Source organism: Mustela erminea, chromosome 1 (genome assembly GCF_009829155.1).
Source record: "Mustela erminea isolate mMusErm1 chromosome 1, mMusErm1.Pri, whole genome shotgun sequence".
NCBI lineage: Eukaryota > Metazoa > Chordata > Mammalia > Carnivora > Mustelidae > Mustela > Mustela erminea.
The window spans coordinates 216,712,255-216,729,372 of record NC_045614.1 but is presented as its reverse complement, the minus strand read 5'-3'; the positions used below and the strand labels follow the sequence as shown (position 1 = coordinate 216,729,372).

At 56.4% G+C, this 17,118-nt stretch overlaps 1 protein-coding gene across 3 annotated transcripts in view; it reads left to right on the top strand.

Moving 5' to 3' along the window:
• The window catches only part of C2CD2 (C2 calcium dependent domain containing 2), a 49,597-nt gene that overhangs the window by 22,885 nt on the left and 9,594 nt on the right, over window positions 1-17,118 (top strand). For all 3 annotated transcript variants that reach the window (XM_032355788.1, XM_032355803.1, XM_032355794.1), the window contains exons 4-12: window positions 1,153-1,257; window positions 5,439-5,561; window positions 7,633-7,756; window positions 9,166-9,271; window positions 11,349-11,413; window positions 13,241-13,362; window positions 13,860-14,031; window positions 14,830-14,943; window positions 16,921-17,048. In XM_032355788.1, the coding sequence (XP_032211679.1) occupies window positions 1,153-1,257; window positions 5,439-5,561; window positions 7,633-7,756; window positions 9,166-9,271; window positions 11,349-11,413; window positions 13,241-13,362; window positions 13,860-14,031; window positions 14,830-14,943; window positions 16,921-17,048 (1,059 nt within the window). The remainder of the gene's footprint in view (window positions 1-1,152; window positions 1,258-5,438; window positions 5,562-7,632; window positions 7,757-9,165; window positions 9,272-11,348; window positions 11,414-13,240; window positions 13,363-13,859; window positions 14,032-14,829; window positions 14,944-16,920; window positions 17,049-17,118) is intronic.

The following is a 17,118-nucleotide window of genomic DNA, read 5'->3' as shown; positions in this document are numbered from 1 at the left end:
CATGAGGTCGAGACCCGTGTTGGGCTCCACGTTCAGCACAGACTCTGCTTGGGATTCTCTCTCTCTCTCTCTCTGCCCCCACCCCCCGGGCATGCTCTCTCTTCTCTAAAAAAATAGATAAATAAATCTTTTTTTAAAGAAAACCCAGCATAAATGGAGCCACTCTGGAGGCCCGATGTCCAGCACAGGCTCACATCGGCGGGCTGCCTTGCAGTCTCGACGCTCTGGGAGGCTCTGCTTCCTTGCTCGTTGGGCTGTCGGCGGATTCTGTTCCCTGGGACCGCAGGGCTGAGGGCCTGTGCCCTCGCGGGCCGGCCGCCGAGGGCTGTTGGCAGCTTCTGGCCGCCGCCTCGTGCTGGCCGCCGAGGGCTGTTGGCAGCTTCTAGCCGCCACCTCGTGCCGGAAGGTCCTGGCATCCTTCCTCCGTCTTCGGGCCCCTCGCCGGCCTGCGGGCCTGTCTTCCTCTTCCCTCGGGGCTCGCTGGGACGACCCAGCGTTATCTCCTCGTGCACTGGTCCTTTCTGCAAAGTCTCCTTTGCTGTACCTGGTCCTGTTATCACCAGTTCCGAGAATCTGGGTGTGGCGGGGGCGTGACGCTGCCTCCCTGCGTGGGTCCCATCCAGCGGGTTGTTGCAAGAGCCGAGAGCCCACTTGGAGGCCGTGCGTCGGCCCAGGCAAGAGAGGACGAGGACCCCCGTGCTGGGGCACAACCCTCGGGGCCTGTGGGAGCGAGGGGTTGGGCTACGCATCCCCCTCCCCACCTGATCTCCCTCTCCTGCCCGCCTTGGTGTCCGCCCCGGAGAGAATGCAAAGCGCAGAGAATTACGCATGTAATTACAGAATCAAGAATGCAAAGCGCAGAGAATTACGCATGTAATTACAGAATCACGTAAGGCAGAGTTTTCATGACATCTGGGCTTCAGCGGCCAACGCTGAGAACCTCCGAGTGGTGGGCTGAGGCCGCGGAAGGTGCTGGGGGGGGGGGGTGAAGGGGAGCCCCAGGGAGGTTAGAGCTTTCCCGACCTTGTGAAAGGCAAGGGGAGGCAGAGCAGGCGTCTCGGAAAATAAGCGAGCCCCCACGCGTGCAGACACGCGCGGCCGCGTGAGGTTTCGCCGGCCGCGTGGCTCTCCCGTAACCCTGTGTTTCGGCAGCTGGAGCTCCGCATGACAGAGAAGAGGGAGGACATCCCGATCCGGTGGTCCTACGTCAGCACTCCGGACGCGGCCGTTACGGTGCAGCCCAGGGCAGTGGCGGAGGTCAGTCTGGGCGTTTTTATCACCCCTCTGCTGGTGTACGTGAGAACGCATGTGCGTGGTGACCCCCTGATCTGGGGGACAGAGGCTCAGCCCGGCGCCCCTCCGATGCCGGCAGGCTTCTCCCCTCTTCCTGGATCATGGGGCTGCGCTGACGGGGTGGGGGGAGACGGCTTTGCTGGATCTAACCCCGGCCCTCAACCCTCCCACACCTGCCATTGCCTGGGGACTTTAGAAGATTCTGGGCCTGCCCCCCGCCCCCCCCCCACCAAACCCCAGAATTGTTTCTAGCACTGCTGTGCAGCGCAGGCTGAGAACCAGGGACGTCTGTCGCCACAGCGTTCCTCAGCTGTCGTGCCTGACATCAGACCCTTTCTGCTTCCCCGAGGCACTCCCGGGGCAGCTCAGGTTGTGGCTGTGGGCTGGTTCCTGGGGACAGGCGTGTCTCTCCCCCGGACCTAAAATTCAGTGCATGTAGAATCAGAAGGCGATCTCTCTGCTTCCTATGGTCTTAGGTATTGGAAGAAATGAGTTTGGAAGCAGGGAGTGGGCGTACGAAGTCCCCCCGGGGTCACTTTCAGGGGCTGGAAAGATCACGCGCGATCACGTAGGCCAGAGGCCCGCGGGAATGCCGGCTCCCTTGCGGGGTGGGGTTGTGGCGACGGTTGTCCGCCGTCTTGGCTCTGTTTCAGACTCGTCCAACCACAGAGAGATCCCCAGCAGCTAAGTATGGGACTGTAAGCCTCTGTCCGTCCATACTGTCACCTTCCGTGCCGTGACATGAAGGCACGCACTTTGTTCTTGGACTAGAACTCCCCTAACCGGCACACATCACAACTGTCGCTTTGCCCGGCCACTGGGTCCCACCGGGGCTCGGACTGTCCGTCCTGTCTTCCCTTCCCTCCTACATCTGCATCTCGCGGTCCCCCGGCACCGTGGTCAGGCCGGCCCAGTGCATGGAACGTTCCGTGGCCGACTGTCCCGGCACCGTGGTCAGGCCGGCCCAGTGCATGGAACGTTCCGTGGCCGACTGTCCCGGCACCGTGGCCAACGTGCACCTCCTTTGGGTCGGGCTGTGCCCCGCCGAGGCAGGCAGACCCCCGTGTGTAGGATTCCTTGAGTTCATTCTTCCTCTGTGTGCTTGGGGGACCCTGGAGCACCCCAGTACCTGCCCGCACTCATGCTCAGGTTTTGTCCCCCGTCTTTGTACATTTACACGTATTGTTTGAAAATGTGAACTATTCACGCGGTTCAGACGTCAAAATTGCGGGAAACCTTCGACTCAGACGTGCAGTCTCTGCCCTGTCCCTCTCGCCCCATCCGCCCCTGCACACGGTAACTTGGTAACTTGGTCATTCATTAGCTCATGTTTCTCTGTTCCCGGGTTTTTTGCAAAAATGAACTTATCCCCCCACCCCACCCCCTGCCCCGTTCTCACCCAAACTGTGGCCTGTTGTGCCGCTGTTTGCAGCTTACCCCCCACACCCCCCACCCCCCCACCCCCGTGTCCCATGAGCTTCTTCAACTGTCACGCGCTCCTCCCGTGAATGAGAAGTGAGGCTCTAAGTGTGGCGCTAAACCAGCCCCCCCCTCCAGGAGCTGGTCTGGCCCGTGGGCACAGGACCCGAACCTCCGGCCCCCTGAGGATATAAAGGCCTTGGGGGCAGGGGTGTGGCCCGAGCCAGCCGCTCATTGCTCATCGCGGGAGGAGCTGGGACGTCAGAGCACCCACTGCTTATTGTCACCCTGGGTTTCCTCCTTCGTGAAGGGACGGGAAATCCTGGGGGTTAAAAAAGAGTTGAGTGTGTAAATAAAATGAGGTCCGTCCACGTGAGGGAGTATTTTTCAGCCATTTAAAAAGAAGGAGGCTCTGACACTTTCTGCAACACAAAGGAACCCCAGGAAGGTCCCTGGAGGGGGAGAAGCCCAACATGGCCTGATCTCGTTGGGAGCTCAAGGCTTGGAGATCTCCCTGGGGGGCAGATCGTACAGGGGCCGGCAGGGACTGTTGGTGGGGAGGGGCGGGGCAGGGAGGGGCAGTCAGGGAAAGGGTGGGGAGAGGGGCAGGGAGTGATTGTTGGTGGGTGAGAGAGAGCAGAAGGAATGACCTCTCCATGGTGGCAGCAGGATATGGAGCCTGCTGAATCCCACTGAAATGCATATTTTATTTTATTTCATTTTTAAATATACTTTTTGAATAAATATAAATTTATTTTTAATAAATATAAATTTATAAATAAATAATACTTTTTTTTTTTTAAAGATTTTATTTATTTATTTGACAGAGAGAAATCACAAGTAGATGGAGAGGCAGGCAGAGAGAGAGGAAGGGAAGCAGGCCCCCTGCTGAGCAGAGAGCCCGATGCGGGACTCGATCCCAGGACCCTGAGATCATGACCTGAGCCGAAGGCAGCGGCTTAACCCACTGAGCCACCCAGGCGTCCCAATAAATAATACTTTTTAAATAAACATCTGTCTGAAAGGTTCGACACAGAAGTAGCGACACGTTTGTATATTTCACAAGCTCGATTGTTGTCATTTTGAAAATAAGGAGCAGGAGTTACTTCTTTTTTTTTCTTTTTTTTTAAAGATTTTATTTATTTGACAGCGGGAGAGAGATCACAAGTAGGCAGAGAGGCAGGCAGTTGAGGGTGGGGAAGCAGGCTCCCCGCTGAGCAGAGAGCCCGATGTGGGGCTCGATCCCAGGACCCTGAGATCATGACCTGAGCCGAAGGCAGAGGCTTAACCCACTGAGCCACCCAGGCGCCCTTTTAAGATGGTTTTATGTGAATTTAGGTGAATGTCACCTCAGTTAAAAAATAAAAAGGACAGGGATGTCAAGTACTTACTGAAGAGAAAGACGGCAACGTGGTGGTCTTCAGTGCAGACCCTGGAGCCCCAACGCCTGGGTTTGACTCTCGGCTCTGCCACTCGTGAGCTGTGTGACCCTCCACGAGTTAATTCACGTCTCTGTGCACTAGTTTCCTCATCGATAAAATGGGGATAACGATGGTAGAGGTGGTTTCGAAGATTAAATTAGTTAATACGTGTAAGTGCGAAGACTTGAGCCTGACCTATCCCAGGAGCGATGGAGGATTAGCTGTTTTGATCATTATTAGAGTTTCTGGCAGAGAGTAGCTGCTCTTTGGGCTGAGTGGGATCAAGTTCGCTGTAACAGGGCCTGGCCGGCCAGCCCTCCACAGGCCAACCTCCATGATCCCTCCAGCCCCGCAAAGTGGGAGGTTTTCCGTAGGTCTGTGGTCCCGGTGGGGGTCCCTGCGAGCAGCTGTCCTGTCCCCCGAGCAGGCTGGGGATGTGGAAGCCTCGAGGGCATCTACACTGGACTGTGGACCGTCCTCCACCCCCGCCACCCCCATGACTGCGCCACAGTCGATGTATCTGTTTAGTTCTCGACGGATACTTAGGTGGTTTCCAGTGTGGGGCTTCATGAATGGTGGTGCTGGGAACATTCTGGAACCCAGGAATGTTCGCCTTTCTGTCGGGGATTAATTATCATAGATTTACAGAGTTGATACCCGGTAATAAAAACTGCCCAGCTTTGTGCCTCCACAAGCTTATCTTTCTTGTTGGGCCCTTTCATTTACTTGAGTACTTTTTAATTTCAAAAAAAAAAAAATTACCCGATGTCATGCGAGAAAGAAGAAACATCTCTCTGAAAGGGTTGACACAGAAGCGGCGACACGTTTGTATTATTTCACGAGCTCGATTGTTGTCATTTTGAAAATAAGGAGCAGGAGTTACTTCTTTTTTTTTTTTTTTAAGATTTTATTTATTTATTTGACAGAGATCACAAGCAGGCAGAGAGGCAGGCGGGTGGGCGGGGGGGGGGGGGCGGGAAGCAGGCTCCCCGCTGAGCAGAGAGCCCAATGTGATGCGGGGCTCAATCCCAGGATGCTGGGATCATGACCTGAGCTGAAGGCAGAGGCTTTAACCCACTGAGCCACCCAGGCGCCCCTACTTCTGAGGTCAGTAAGGAGGACCCCGTCTCCCAGAGGAGAATGAGCAGGTCACCTGCGGGGATCTGACCTCCCAGAGCCCCGAAACCCCTTCCCCCGCCCCGCGTGCTTGGTTCCTGGGACGCAGCGAGGACGGCCAGCGTCTGCCCCCCCGTTGCACGGCGCACGGTCAGGAGGCAATCTGAGGGCGTCCCCCTCTTTTGGCAGGACCGGGAGACAGAGACCAAGGCCGTGTCTGAAACTCTCAAGGACATCTTGAAGCACCTGGTTGGGGCTGCGTCTCCGTCGGTGCTTCTGAGCACGAAGCCCGTGGACGCAAGGGACGTTCAGGTGAGCCGGGGGGGGGGTGGCGCCTCACGGCCCGTTAGGGCTCCTGGTCCCCCTCCTGCAGGGGAGTCTGCCCGACCAAGGCCCACCCCCCACCCCAGCCCCCCACCCCCGTCGTGGTAGAGAGGGAACGCCTGACTGCTCGCCGGGCGACCACGGCCTGCGGATCGTGACGCACTGCAAGTTCAGGGCAGGGGTTCCAGAACCCTGTGGGATGGGAGGAACAGGGGTCTGGGCTGCTCTGGCAGCTCTGGCACGCTCCAACCTTAATTAGCCCTGACCCCATGCCTTTCTGGAGCTGAAACTTGACTTTCCACTGTCCACTCGGGGCCTGTGGCCTCAGAGCTCGACTTCCCAGGACCGAGGCATCTGGGAAACCTAGTTAGCCATGAGAATGGCGGAGAGCTGCTGTTGCGGCCTGCAGGCTAGCAGGCACGAGAGCCACAGAGAGCTGGTGTCTCCACTCGAGTCTACAGGCAGGGAAAAAACCGACACCCCAGCATGAAGGCAGTCAGGCTTGAGGAACCCCCCTTTTCAGGAGAGGTCCGCCTCTTTTCTAGCAGACCTTCAACTGATTGGGCGAGGCCCACCCACATTAGGGAGGGCCGTCGCTTTCACTGGGTCTTTTTTTTTTTTTTTTTGTCATAGAGAGAGAAGCAAGAGCAAGCACAGGCAGACAGAGTGGCAGGCAGAGGCAGAGGGAGAAGCAGGCTCCCTGCCAAGCAAGGAGCCCGATGTGGGACTCGATCCCAGGACGCTGGGATCATGACCCGAGCCGAAGGCAGCTGCTTAACCAACTGAGCCACCCAGGGGTCCCTCACTGGGTCTTTTGATTTAAATGTTAACTTCGCGCGAAAACAGCCTTACGGAAACACCCAGGACTGCATTTGAACAGATACTGTGCATCCCCGTGGCCGTGTCATGTTGACGCATACAATTAACCACCCCACAGACAACCGAAATATTTCCTCTCCACCCCCGACACGTGAATGCTCTGACCCCAGTGCTCATGGGCTTGGATCCTAAGGACTTCTGCGGTAACTTCTTGCAGCTCACAGTTGGCAAGGTCGTGGTTCACAGTAGTGGTTTCTAAATGGTGACCTTGAGATGTTGGGAATCTCCAGAGAAACATCCGAGTCAGATCAGTGCGCGGGGCCCTTTCTGGAAGGCTCTGTGTGCGTCTCTGAGAAGCCTTTCTAGGAGTCCCAGGCCTTGGTACTTAAGGAACCCCCCACACCCCGCTTTTTTAAAGATTTATTTTTATTTTTATTTATTTGAGAGAGAGGGAAGGCGGGGGGAGAAGGAGAGAATCTGAAGCAGACCCCCGCTGCACGCATAGCCCGGCGGGGGCTCGATGCCGCAAGTGCAAGGTCAGGACCTAGGCCAAAACCGAGAGTCACACACCTGACAGACCGGGCCCCCTGGGGACCCTGGGACCCCTCGTAGCGAGTGCCCACCGCCGCGAGGGAAGGCAGGAAGCCAGTTTGGGAGACAGTTTAAGGTGAGGCCCTCTGGGTTAAAGGAGCCTTTTCTCTGTTGGAAATGCCTGGATGCCCGTCTGAGAACATGATGATGGGCGCCTCTGTCACTGCTGTAGTCCGGCACCCGGGTGACACTTAGAGACCCCAACCTGGGGTGCAGACCTGCCAGGCGGCCCTTGCCGTGTGTGTGTGTGTGTGTGTGTGTGTCCGGCGTCCCGCTCAGAGTTGGTGGGCAGTGGGCCCCTGCAGCCTGGAGCGGATGTCCCCCTCTCTCGCCAGCACCTGGCCTGGGGCAGTGGACCCAAGGCGAGCTTTGCTTCCGGGCTGCACTCACAGCCAGGTTCCGGGGAGCCCTCTCTGGCTGAGCGCCCCGCCGCTTCCCACGGGTTATTTGGGTAGAAAAGGCTCTGAGGCAGGGGCAGAGGCTATGGTGGGTTGGGACCCTCCCTTCCCCCAAGAATGGAAAACTTGCGCAGCCCACCGCAGGGTCAGCCCCCACCCCCGGCGGATTTTCCCCCAAGATGCTGCCCCGTGACGGGTCCAGTGGCGCCGCCTCTTCTCCCCGGTCACCCATCTCGATTTTCTCTCTGCAGAATCTACAGCGCGTTTCATCCTCCCCTCAGGAGTCCTGTCCGCCCAAGCCTCCAAGGGCTCACGAGCTCAGATTACTGGTGAAGAACATCCGGGCTTCGCTGCTAAGTGCTCCTGGGGCTTCAGGCAGGTGGCTGGGCTGGGGGAAGCTCCCGGGGGCACGGGGGGCGGGGGCTGCCCGCCACAGAAGTGACTGTCCCTCCATACAGCAGCGTGAGGGGTGACGGCGGGTTCTCAGCGGACTCTGGGTCCCCGTGGCGCCCTCCGACTGGGTCTGCCGTGCGATCCCAGCCCGCGAGCCCAGAGCCTCTGAGAACCAGACGAGTACCGTGAGACGGTCCCACGCCCGTCCCGAGCTTGCGTGCAGGAAGAGCGAGGGAAGAAAGGAATTCGGTCATGACCTTGCCCTTTCTTTCATCCGGAAGGCACTCGCCCGCCTTTTGTAACTATTGAACGTGTAAACCCATGCTGGGCGCTCCTGACTGATGCGCCACGAGCTCCTTCCCCTTTCCCAGAAGCCCGGGTTCCTTGTGGGCGCTTTACCGAGCGTCAGGAGGGCTTCGGGCCCATCGAGGACCCTCCGGCAGTAGGAGAGGCTGTTATCTGAGTCAGGACAAGTTGCAGACCCCAGATGGTTCTCTTTGGGCGATCCTGAGTGGCTGCGAGACCCCAGGTGCACAGCCTCCTGGGATGGGTCCCATCTTCCCACTGCGATATGATTTTGCTGAGAACAGGAAGGAATTCTTTATTGTCTGAGAATGCTAAGGGTTACTTAATGTGCACGGAGTCTTCCTGTCCCCAAAGCACGGACTGTCCACATTTAACAACCCGAGACTCCGTGCAGGGCTGGCTGTGGGGGATGGCCCCGGGGTCCCTGTTCCTCGTAGGCAGGTCTGCGTCTGGGTCTCTGTGTCTCCCGTCGGAGGTGATCTCGAAGATCAGTTAAGACCGTGGGTGTGGAATGCTTAATGCCATGTGATGTCTGGTCCCGTGGTCACTGGTTACACAGTACATTGACAGCTCTTTGCCATGGGACAGGCATGGTCTTGCAGCAGAAAGAATTGTTGACTAGGGAAATGTCCCATTACCCAGATCCAAGATCTCCAGACAGGGCTCTGACTGAGCTGAGTCAGGGATAAAATCACATCCCTTGTAAGTAGGGATACGGGTTCTCTGTGGGGTATCCCCAGATTTAGGGATCATCCCAGAGGCCTTTCCTTGCACAAGCTGGTCATTTGTCCAGAAGTGGGGGGCCACCTCTGCTGTCATAATGTCCCTGGGGAGTGTCTCCCATCACGGGTGAGGAGCAGGGGCTCCTGGGGTCCACCCTCCAGGCCAAGAGATATCAAGTTGGGGATTGAAAATCTTAAACCCCCAGAGAAGTGCTTTGAGAGTTGGTTCATGATGGAAGAAAGAGCGGTCCCTGAGCGGTGGGCTAGCCGAGACGGCCGGCGTTTAATTCAGCCCGTATATGCAAAGTGTGCACGTGCGTCATGTAATTTAAAAAATAGAAACGCCCCCTTGTTTGATTGCAGGCAACATGAACCCACAGTGTGTAGTTCGGCTGAACGAGCCCGTTCAGAAGTTCAGCGCCCTCGCGACAAACCCCGCCGACCTCAGCTGGGAAGAAGAATTCATCTTGTGCGTACAGCCTGGTTAACGGGCTTGCGCCGGCCGAGCGCCCCGCTCACGGCTGCCAGGTCCCGAGATCAGTGTGTAACACTGCTCAAACCCCAAACACAGATGTGCAGTCGCTCTTGAAAAGGTGTATTAAACATCTGAGGTAGCTTTAGGTTGAATCTGGGTTCCTTTCTGAAGGCAGCCCCAGGGCTGGACTTCCTCCTGGCCCGTGTCCTGCTGTGGCCGGAGAGCACGCTGGTCAGGCTCCCTTGACTTTGGAGATACCCGCCATCGGGAGCGGAACAGAGGACACTTGGGGTTGATACCGGAACCTGGCTGGGAACAAAGGGAAAAGGACGGTCCGTTTATAAGAAACGGTTGTAGGAATTCTAAGGAATGTATTAAGGAGCCGGGTTCAGCCCAGAAATGTCCAGACCTTCGGGAGAGCAAGTAACTGAATCTATTGCGATGTTAGATCAAAGGAGAAAACGTATTTATCTTCGTACATGCTGAGATGACCGTTGACTTTCCCTGCGCATTTCTTTCTTTTTTTTTTTTAGGATTTTTTTTTTTTTATTTATTTACTTGTCAGAGAGAGAGAGACAGTGCAAGCGAGCACAGGCAGAGGCAGAGGGAGAAGTAGGCTTCCTGCCAAGCTAGGAGCCCAATGTGGGACTCGATCCCAGGACGCTGGGATCATGACCTGAGCCGAAGGCAGCTGCTTAACCAACTGAGCCACCCAGGCGTCCCACCCTGTGCATTTCTGATTTAAAATCTTAACTAGTGCATGATTTATGGCTTCTTCTTTAATGAGCTAAGAGAAATCACTGTAAATGACAAAGACCAGAAGGGGTCCCAAGTGAAAGCCAAGAGGAAGATGCCGGCTGTTTTGTTCTGGAAGCACGAGTAGCAGCGTACTTAGAGGCGGAAGGGGGAAGTGTCTGAGTACGAAAAGGCGGAGGCAAAACGGATTAGTACTTGGAGGTGATAGGGTTGTCTGCCTAGACGACCCAAGAGAATCAGAACTACCAGAAATAATAGGAAGCTCATGTAAATAATATTTCAGTAAAGCAGCCGACTCTAAAACTAGAAATCACTTGCTTTCTGAGGCTTGAACAATGAACAGCCGGAAACAGGCCAGGCAGCGGGTGTCCTGTGTGTAACGTAAAGAGCTTTTATGAATCAGTGATGAAAATACGAGCGCTGTCGGAAAACCGGGAAGAAGGTCTGAGCTAGAAAACAGAAAAGCCAAACTGTAGGTAGCCTGAGACTTCTGAAGACTTGTTCGAATCAGCAATAGTTTAAGAAACACAGATGTAAGCACAAGAGGCTGTTTTTTCCCCGCGCAAGTTGGTAAGGAATAGGCGGGTGACAATGGCCAGCAGAAGTATACATTGGAATGACCGTTCTGAAAGTCCTCAGTATGTCTCAAAGAAAAAAAATCTCTTAAATGCATGTACGTTTTGTCTGGCGTTTAGTCTAAGGAAATAATCACACGGTGTGCACAAAGCTATGTCGAAGGGTGTTTATCTCAGCTAGTTTGTAATTATGAAATGTTAGACACAACCAGGCCATTATTAAGGGTTGGTTATTAAGGATCGGATTAAAGAAAACAAGGCTGGGTAGGAGGAGCCTGGGTAGCTGTTAAAAGGGGGCGTTGCTCTGTGCCGTCTGACTGGGAAAGAGGTCTGATATCTTCAGGGAGACAAACAGGTTACAAGAGGAGCGAGATACATCGCAATCTGTGTTTTGTTTTTCGATAATTATATAGCTATGCTTCATACAGGAACTACGAGCTACTTGTGGTTTTTTAAGTTTGAATTAATTAAAATGCAACAAAATTCGGTGCAGGCCCCCAGTGGGCACAGCTCTCAGACGCCAACCGTGGCGAGCGGCCGCCATGTCGCACCGCACGTAGATACCCCCGCCGTCAGCCAGAAGGCGGCAGAGAATTCTCAGATAACAGCAACTGCTGGGGGACGGCGAGGGGGAAGATAATCTTCACACCGTTGGGGATGTGTTTCTTTCTAGAGTCAGAAAAAAAATACCGTTGCAAGAACTAATAAAGGATCCACAGCACTTTTTGTCCTTTCCGCAGTGAGCTGAACGCCAAGTCGAAGGAGTTGCACCTGCAGGTGTCGGCGGCTGAGCGAGCCTCGGAAGGTGGGTGTCGGGCGGGTGGAGGCAGGCCCTGGGAGGGGTCACTGACCGGAGGGGGCCGGAGTCGCTGGGGAGGGGCAGACCCGCCCTGACACCTCGGGTCTCCGAGGCCGTGTTTGCTTCCAGGTCCCCTTCAGTCATTAGCAAGGGCATGTACTCTGGGAGAATGGACTCAGCTCGTTTTTGCCTTTTTTTGTTTTTAAACAAATACCTCAACTCTTTTATTCAGCAATTCTTGGCTTAGAGAAGCCCCTCTCGGCCTTCTTAGCCTTAATAGATCTGTTCTGTAGTGTTCCTAATTGTGGTAAAAGCATAGAACAGAAATTCCCATATTGACCATTTTTGAGTGTAAAATTCACAGGCGTTAAGTACATTCCCACTGGCGTGCGACCTTCAGCACCGTCCACTTCCCGGATTTTTTCCTCTTGCGGGGCTGAGGCCCTGTCTTCCCCGTTCCCTCCTCCCCCAGCCCCTGCGACACCCCCCACCCCCGGCATTGTGCTTTCTGTCTCAATGGATTCCGGCTCGCTTTTCCTTATAAAATAAGCCACAGCAGCTTACACTGGACACATGCTTTAGAGACAAGAAAGCAGCAGTTAAAGGTAAAGTCATGAATGGGCACACGGACCTGTATGTTTGCATGTGTGTAACTCAGGAGTCGGGGAATAGATTACGCTTTTAAAAATGCCCATAAACATACCAAAATTAGGAGAGGGGGACCCTTCCGTGGCTTATCCTGCTAAAAGACCAAGCCATTGGGTTGTCTCCCAAAGTTACAAAGACACAGGAAAAGGCATTTCAGATTTCTGTTTATTAGCAAGAATTTTCTTTTTCAAGATTTTAAGTTTTCAAAGATTTATTTTAGAGGAAGAGGAAGAGGCAGAGGGAGAGGGAGAGGGAGCTCTCAAGCAGACCCTGCAGAGTGCAGAGGCTGACCCCAGGACCCTGAGACCATGACCTGAGCCGAAATCAAGAGTCGGCCATTTAACAGACAGAGCAACCCGGGTGCGTCTCCCCCTCCCCCCATTAGTAAGAATTCTGAGCTAATTTCCTTGGTTCTGTTGTCTTGGGATAAGATCCGAGACATGCCTCTGACATTCCAGGAGAGGGCGTGGCCAGAGCAGGGCGTGTGGTTTGACCTGGGTTGGGCGGACCTTTGCCGGGAGAAGCTGACCCTCGTCCATTCCCGAGGCACTGAGGTGGCTCCTTTGGAGATCCACTGCTGTACAGCCAGATGGAATCTATGAAATTTCACATTAAAACCAAAAACCAAAAACAGAACAAAGGACTACGTAGAACCTTACCAGCCTCCCAGAGTTCTGACATTCTGCCGCGTTTGCTTTATTATCCGCACTCACGCTTGGTGGTTGCCTTTGACTTTGCCTGCAGACGTCCAGACACAGGACACACGTGCTGGAGGGTGAATCTGAATGTTCGAGGGTATCAGGCCCTGCACCCTCCTTTCTTGGCCATTTCCTAAGAATAAGGACCTTCTCTCATACGTCTGTACTGGTTTCCCCGACCTGCTGCCCTGCTGCGTTCCCCTTCATCTGCTAGGCCAGCATCCCGTAGAGCAGTTACCCCCACTCCCCCGATCAGACACTGCCTTCTGTCTGCTGTCTCTTAGCCTCCTGTGGTCTGGAGCATGTCCAACGCCTCTCTTTGTCTCTGGTGTTCTAGAATGTTCTGAAATGTTCTGGAACTGGAGGATGCTGGTGTGGACTGGATGCGCACCGGGACTCTGTTCTGGTTGCGGTGGTGGCTCCCACTGACCCCTGCTCCCGTGGAACCCTGTGGAAACATACCCTTACTTGTCTCCTATCTTTTTAGCCATATTGGCGATGACGACCATTCCTTTGGATTTATTCAAGAAGCAGCCATCTGGGCCCCAGAGCTTCACGCTGACCGGCGGCTCCTGTGGCGGCTCGGTGCTGGGTTCGGTCACCGCGGAGGTATGACGTCATTTCCTGCCGTGGCCAAGCTCCAGCTTGAGCTGCTTGAGATTAGGAATATCTTTACCTGTCGGTCCGTCTCCATGTTTTCTTCAGCGGGAAATGGGACGCTCGCTCACCCAAGAGGAGCTCCTCTTCCGTCCCGTGCATTTCTAGACTCGAATGGGACACTCTGCGCCCACGATCGTGTTGAGTGGTCTGCCGCATGGGGAGCTTTCCACGGTGCCGGGTCACGCGGGCCTAACCCCAGAAAGGGCCCTTCGATTTCGCTGGGTTCTCCAGCCTCGGTGCCCATCGCCAGGCGCTGCGTGACGGGGTCTGAGCTGGGGTCTTGTCACCCTCTGTCGGTTCTGGGGAAACCCAGGCTGATGGCCGGATGGCTGTGGCACTAAGCGGAGCTGACCAACGAAGCCGGGGTTACGTCCCGGGAGGGTGGTGTGCGTGCCCAGGGGTCGGCGTGGGCACAGCACCAAACGCGTAACCGGCTTTCTCTGCAGTTTTCTTACCTAGAACCCGGTGAAGTGAAACCCAAGACCCCGCCACCTACTCCTGCCACAAAGGTCGAAAAAGACCGCATGGTGATGCCCTGTGGGACCGTGGTCACCACCGTCACCGCCGTGAAGACCAAGCCTCGCTTTGACACGGGGCGAGCGTCCCCGCTGAGCTGCGGTGAGTGCGGCCCGGGAGCACCTCAAGGTGGCGGGAAGCGCCGGCTGCCGGGCAGGCGTGGCTCCGACGGTCTCGTGTGCAGGGACGGGGGTAACTGAGGAGACTCCCAGCTTCCCGCTTCTCAGCCGGTCACCTTCCTCTGTGGTCAAACGCGCGGCTGCCCAGGCGCGTCCAGCCCGAGCGCACGCCGGAGCTCCGCACCTGGCCGTGGGGGGAAGTGATCTAGTTCAGTGAACTAACCGCTCACACTCCCGCGGGGCCGGCCGGCCCGCTGTCTTGACACCTTAGATGGAGGCCATCGGTGCAAGTTCATAGGAGGAGAATCCGTTTTCTAGAAGGGCCCGGGGTGCAGTCCCTTTCAACCCAGCCGAGTTCTGCACCTGTCTCCCCAGTCTCTGCCCCAGAGACAACCTCTGTGTGCGGGCTTACTGTTTCATTTTCATTTGCACAGTGTTTCCGCTTCCAGACAGATAACGGATCTTCCTCCCAGAGTCGGTTTCCTGGCCCCGCTGTTCTTGACTACGAAACAGTGAAATTCGGGCTTTTGATGAAAATTCCTGATTTTAATTTTGATTTTTGATGAAAGTTTCTGAAATTTTATTTAAACCCAGGTTCCCAGCATCCTTTTGGGATGGGGGTACTTGCCCCCTCATACACCCCTGCACCCCACCCCAGAATGAGAGACGGTTAAAAACATCTGAACGGCTGGGGTTCCGTGAAAGGTGTGATTTCACCTTCCGTGAACTGTAGGGTCAGGTGGCTTTTGGGGCCATTGTGATCCAGATTTTCTCCTGGCAGAGTCTCCCCTGAAGACGCCTGTCCAGGTGAAGGTCATTGAGAAGGACATCTCTGTTCAAGCCATCTCCTGCCACGGGGCTCCTGTCAGTAAGACCTTCTCTTCTTCGGACACAGGTAACGGGCCGCGGGCTCACCGCATCCTCTCCCTCCTTCCAGACTCTTCTCCTGTCTTTCTCACGTGCCCCCAGGTCAGCATTTCCTTTTTGGAGTCTGGGATGCGCTGGTTTGAGCATTGAGAGCAGAACGGGGAGGAGGTTTGGGGAGCGGAAGCCAGGCAGAGACCAGGGGTGGTGGGAAGTTCTGGCAGATGCTTTCACAAAACAAACATAAAATCCCAGTTTATGCCTCATGTTACAAAATTTGAGCGTGATGTTCCCCTGGCTCAGTATACCAGTGCGATGACTGACATCCAAGAGGCAGGACCCAGGGGTGTAACTGTAAAGGCCGCTTTTCCTCTCCCGTTGCCCCAGAGAAGCTGCTCGTTTGGCGGCGTCTCCCCCAGAACTCTGCTCACAAAAGCCCCTTTTTACGGTCGGTCGCGCTCAGTGTCTCTGGGGAGGGGGTTCCTGCCTCCTTAGGTCAGAGCCCGATCTCAACTTGGGGATTCCTTTTGTCCCCTTGGCTGGGGGGTGACGTGCTGTCGAAGGGAGGGCGGGGGCTCCTCCTCCTCTCGGTCCTGCTTCTGGTCTTGCCAAGGTCAAGGGTGGGAGGAGGAGGAGAGGAGGGGGCGGGGCCGGGGGCGGGAGCTCCATCCGATGGGCGCGGCCTTAGGACGGCTTCGGATCCCCGCAGCTGGTGAAGCGGACGCTGCCTGTCCTGGGGGGTGTCACGGTTCTCTGGAAACCGCAGGCCCCCCCCCCCCCCGGCTGCAGTCCCTAGACGCAGGCCGTGTCCCTCCGCTGGCTGGCCACCCCCAGTGCCCCTTCTGCCCCTGGCGGAGCGTCCCGCTGCCTCAGACCGCAGGGACCCCTTCCCCCACGCAGGTTCGCTTTTTAAAAGGGCTGACGTGCCCACCGTGGGTTTCTCTCCCGCTCTGTGGGCAGCGGAGCCAGCCTCTGGATCAGCTCCCTGGGCTGCCTGTGGCCACTGAACCCTTCTCACGCACCCTCAGCACTTGGACAGGGCTTTGAAGGACATCTCCGAGCCACCGGGCCTGGCGTGAGGTGTTGGGAACGACAGTGCCGTGCTCCCCTGGGGAGTCCTCGCCAGCCTCCTCCTCATGAGTCTCTCCCTTCGTGCTGCGGGGTGGTCAGGCAGTGTGTGGCCGCGTTGGCCCTGACATGGAGCACCTGTTGTCCGTAGTCCAAGCTGAGACGGGCGACGCCCCTGCTAGCGTCCAGCCCTCCGATGGCCGTGTGCTTGCCTCTGCTCGAGCAGGAGCTGCCCCAGGGAAGGGACGGACGGGCACGAGCTGGGCGTCGGGGACCTTGGCCGTGCTGCCCCCTCCCGCAAGTTGCCTGACATCCCCCCACGTCTCAGGGACACACGCCTCACAGGGTGAGGGGCTGGGGACACGTAACACTGTGCTCTGAGCCCTTCGCAAGCCCCTGCTAGGTGTCCGGCCTCCCACAGGTGTTGGCCAGGTGTAGGGTACAGACCCCGGGAAGCCGCGGCCGTTGCGAGCGGGAGGGAAGGAGAGACTGCGTTGCCTCCCGGAGTTCAGAATCTTCTGAAAGGTCGGAGGTTTTTTGTGGGTGGGTCTTCCTGCTTTCGTTGGTCTCCGTCAACTCTAGGGAGGTCTGGCTGGCAGATATCTGAGGGCAGAGATCTGAGTAAGTCCACAGCAGCGAGTGCATGGAACCATCCAGAAGGAGCTATAGGCCGAGGGGGGTTCTGTGAGCCAGACCTGGCCCTGTTCGTAAACTCCTTGGAGCCTGACCTTGTGCCATGGTGTCCACACGGGCTCAGCCTACACAGGACCGAGGCTGCCGTGAGTGCTCACGGCCCGGGCCGGCCCACAGAGCTGCTCCCATTTGCTCTCTGGCCCTTTCCAGAGGAGACCTGGGGGCCTCGCCTGGGGACTGTTTCCGTCAGCCCTGCGGGTCCGCAGGCTGGAGCGTAGCGTGCTCAGGGCTGCCTTCCCTCCCGCAGAGCTGCTGGTGCTGAACGGCTCGGACCCCGTGGCTGAAGTGGCCATCCGCCAGCTCAGCGAGTCCTCGAAGCTGAAGGTCAAGTCCCCGAGGAAGAAGAGCACCATCATCATATCAGGGATCTCCAAGGTGCGGCTCGCGTCCGCGCCCACATCCCTCCATGGCCGGGCTCCCTCCGTGCAGAAGGCGGCCGGAGCTC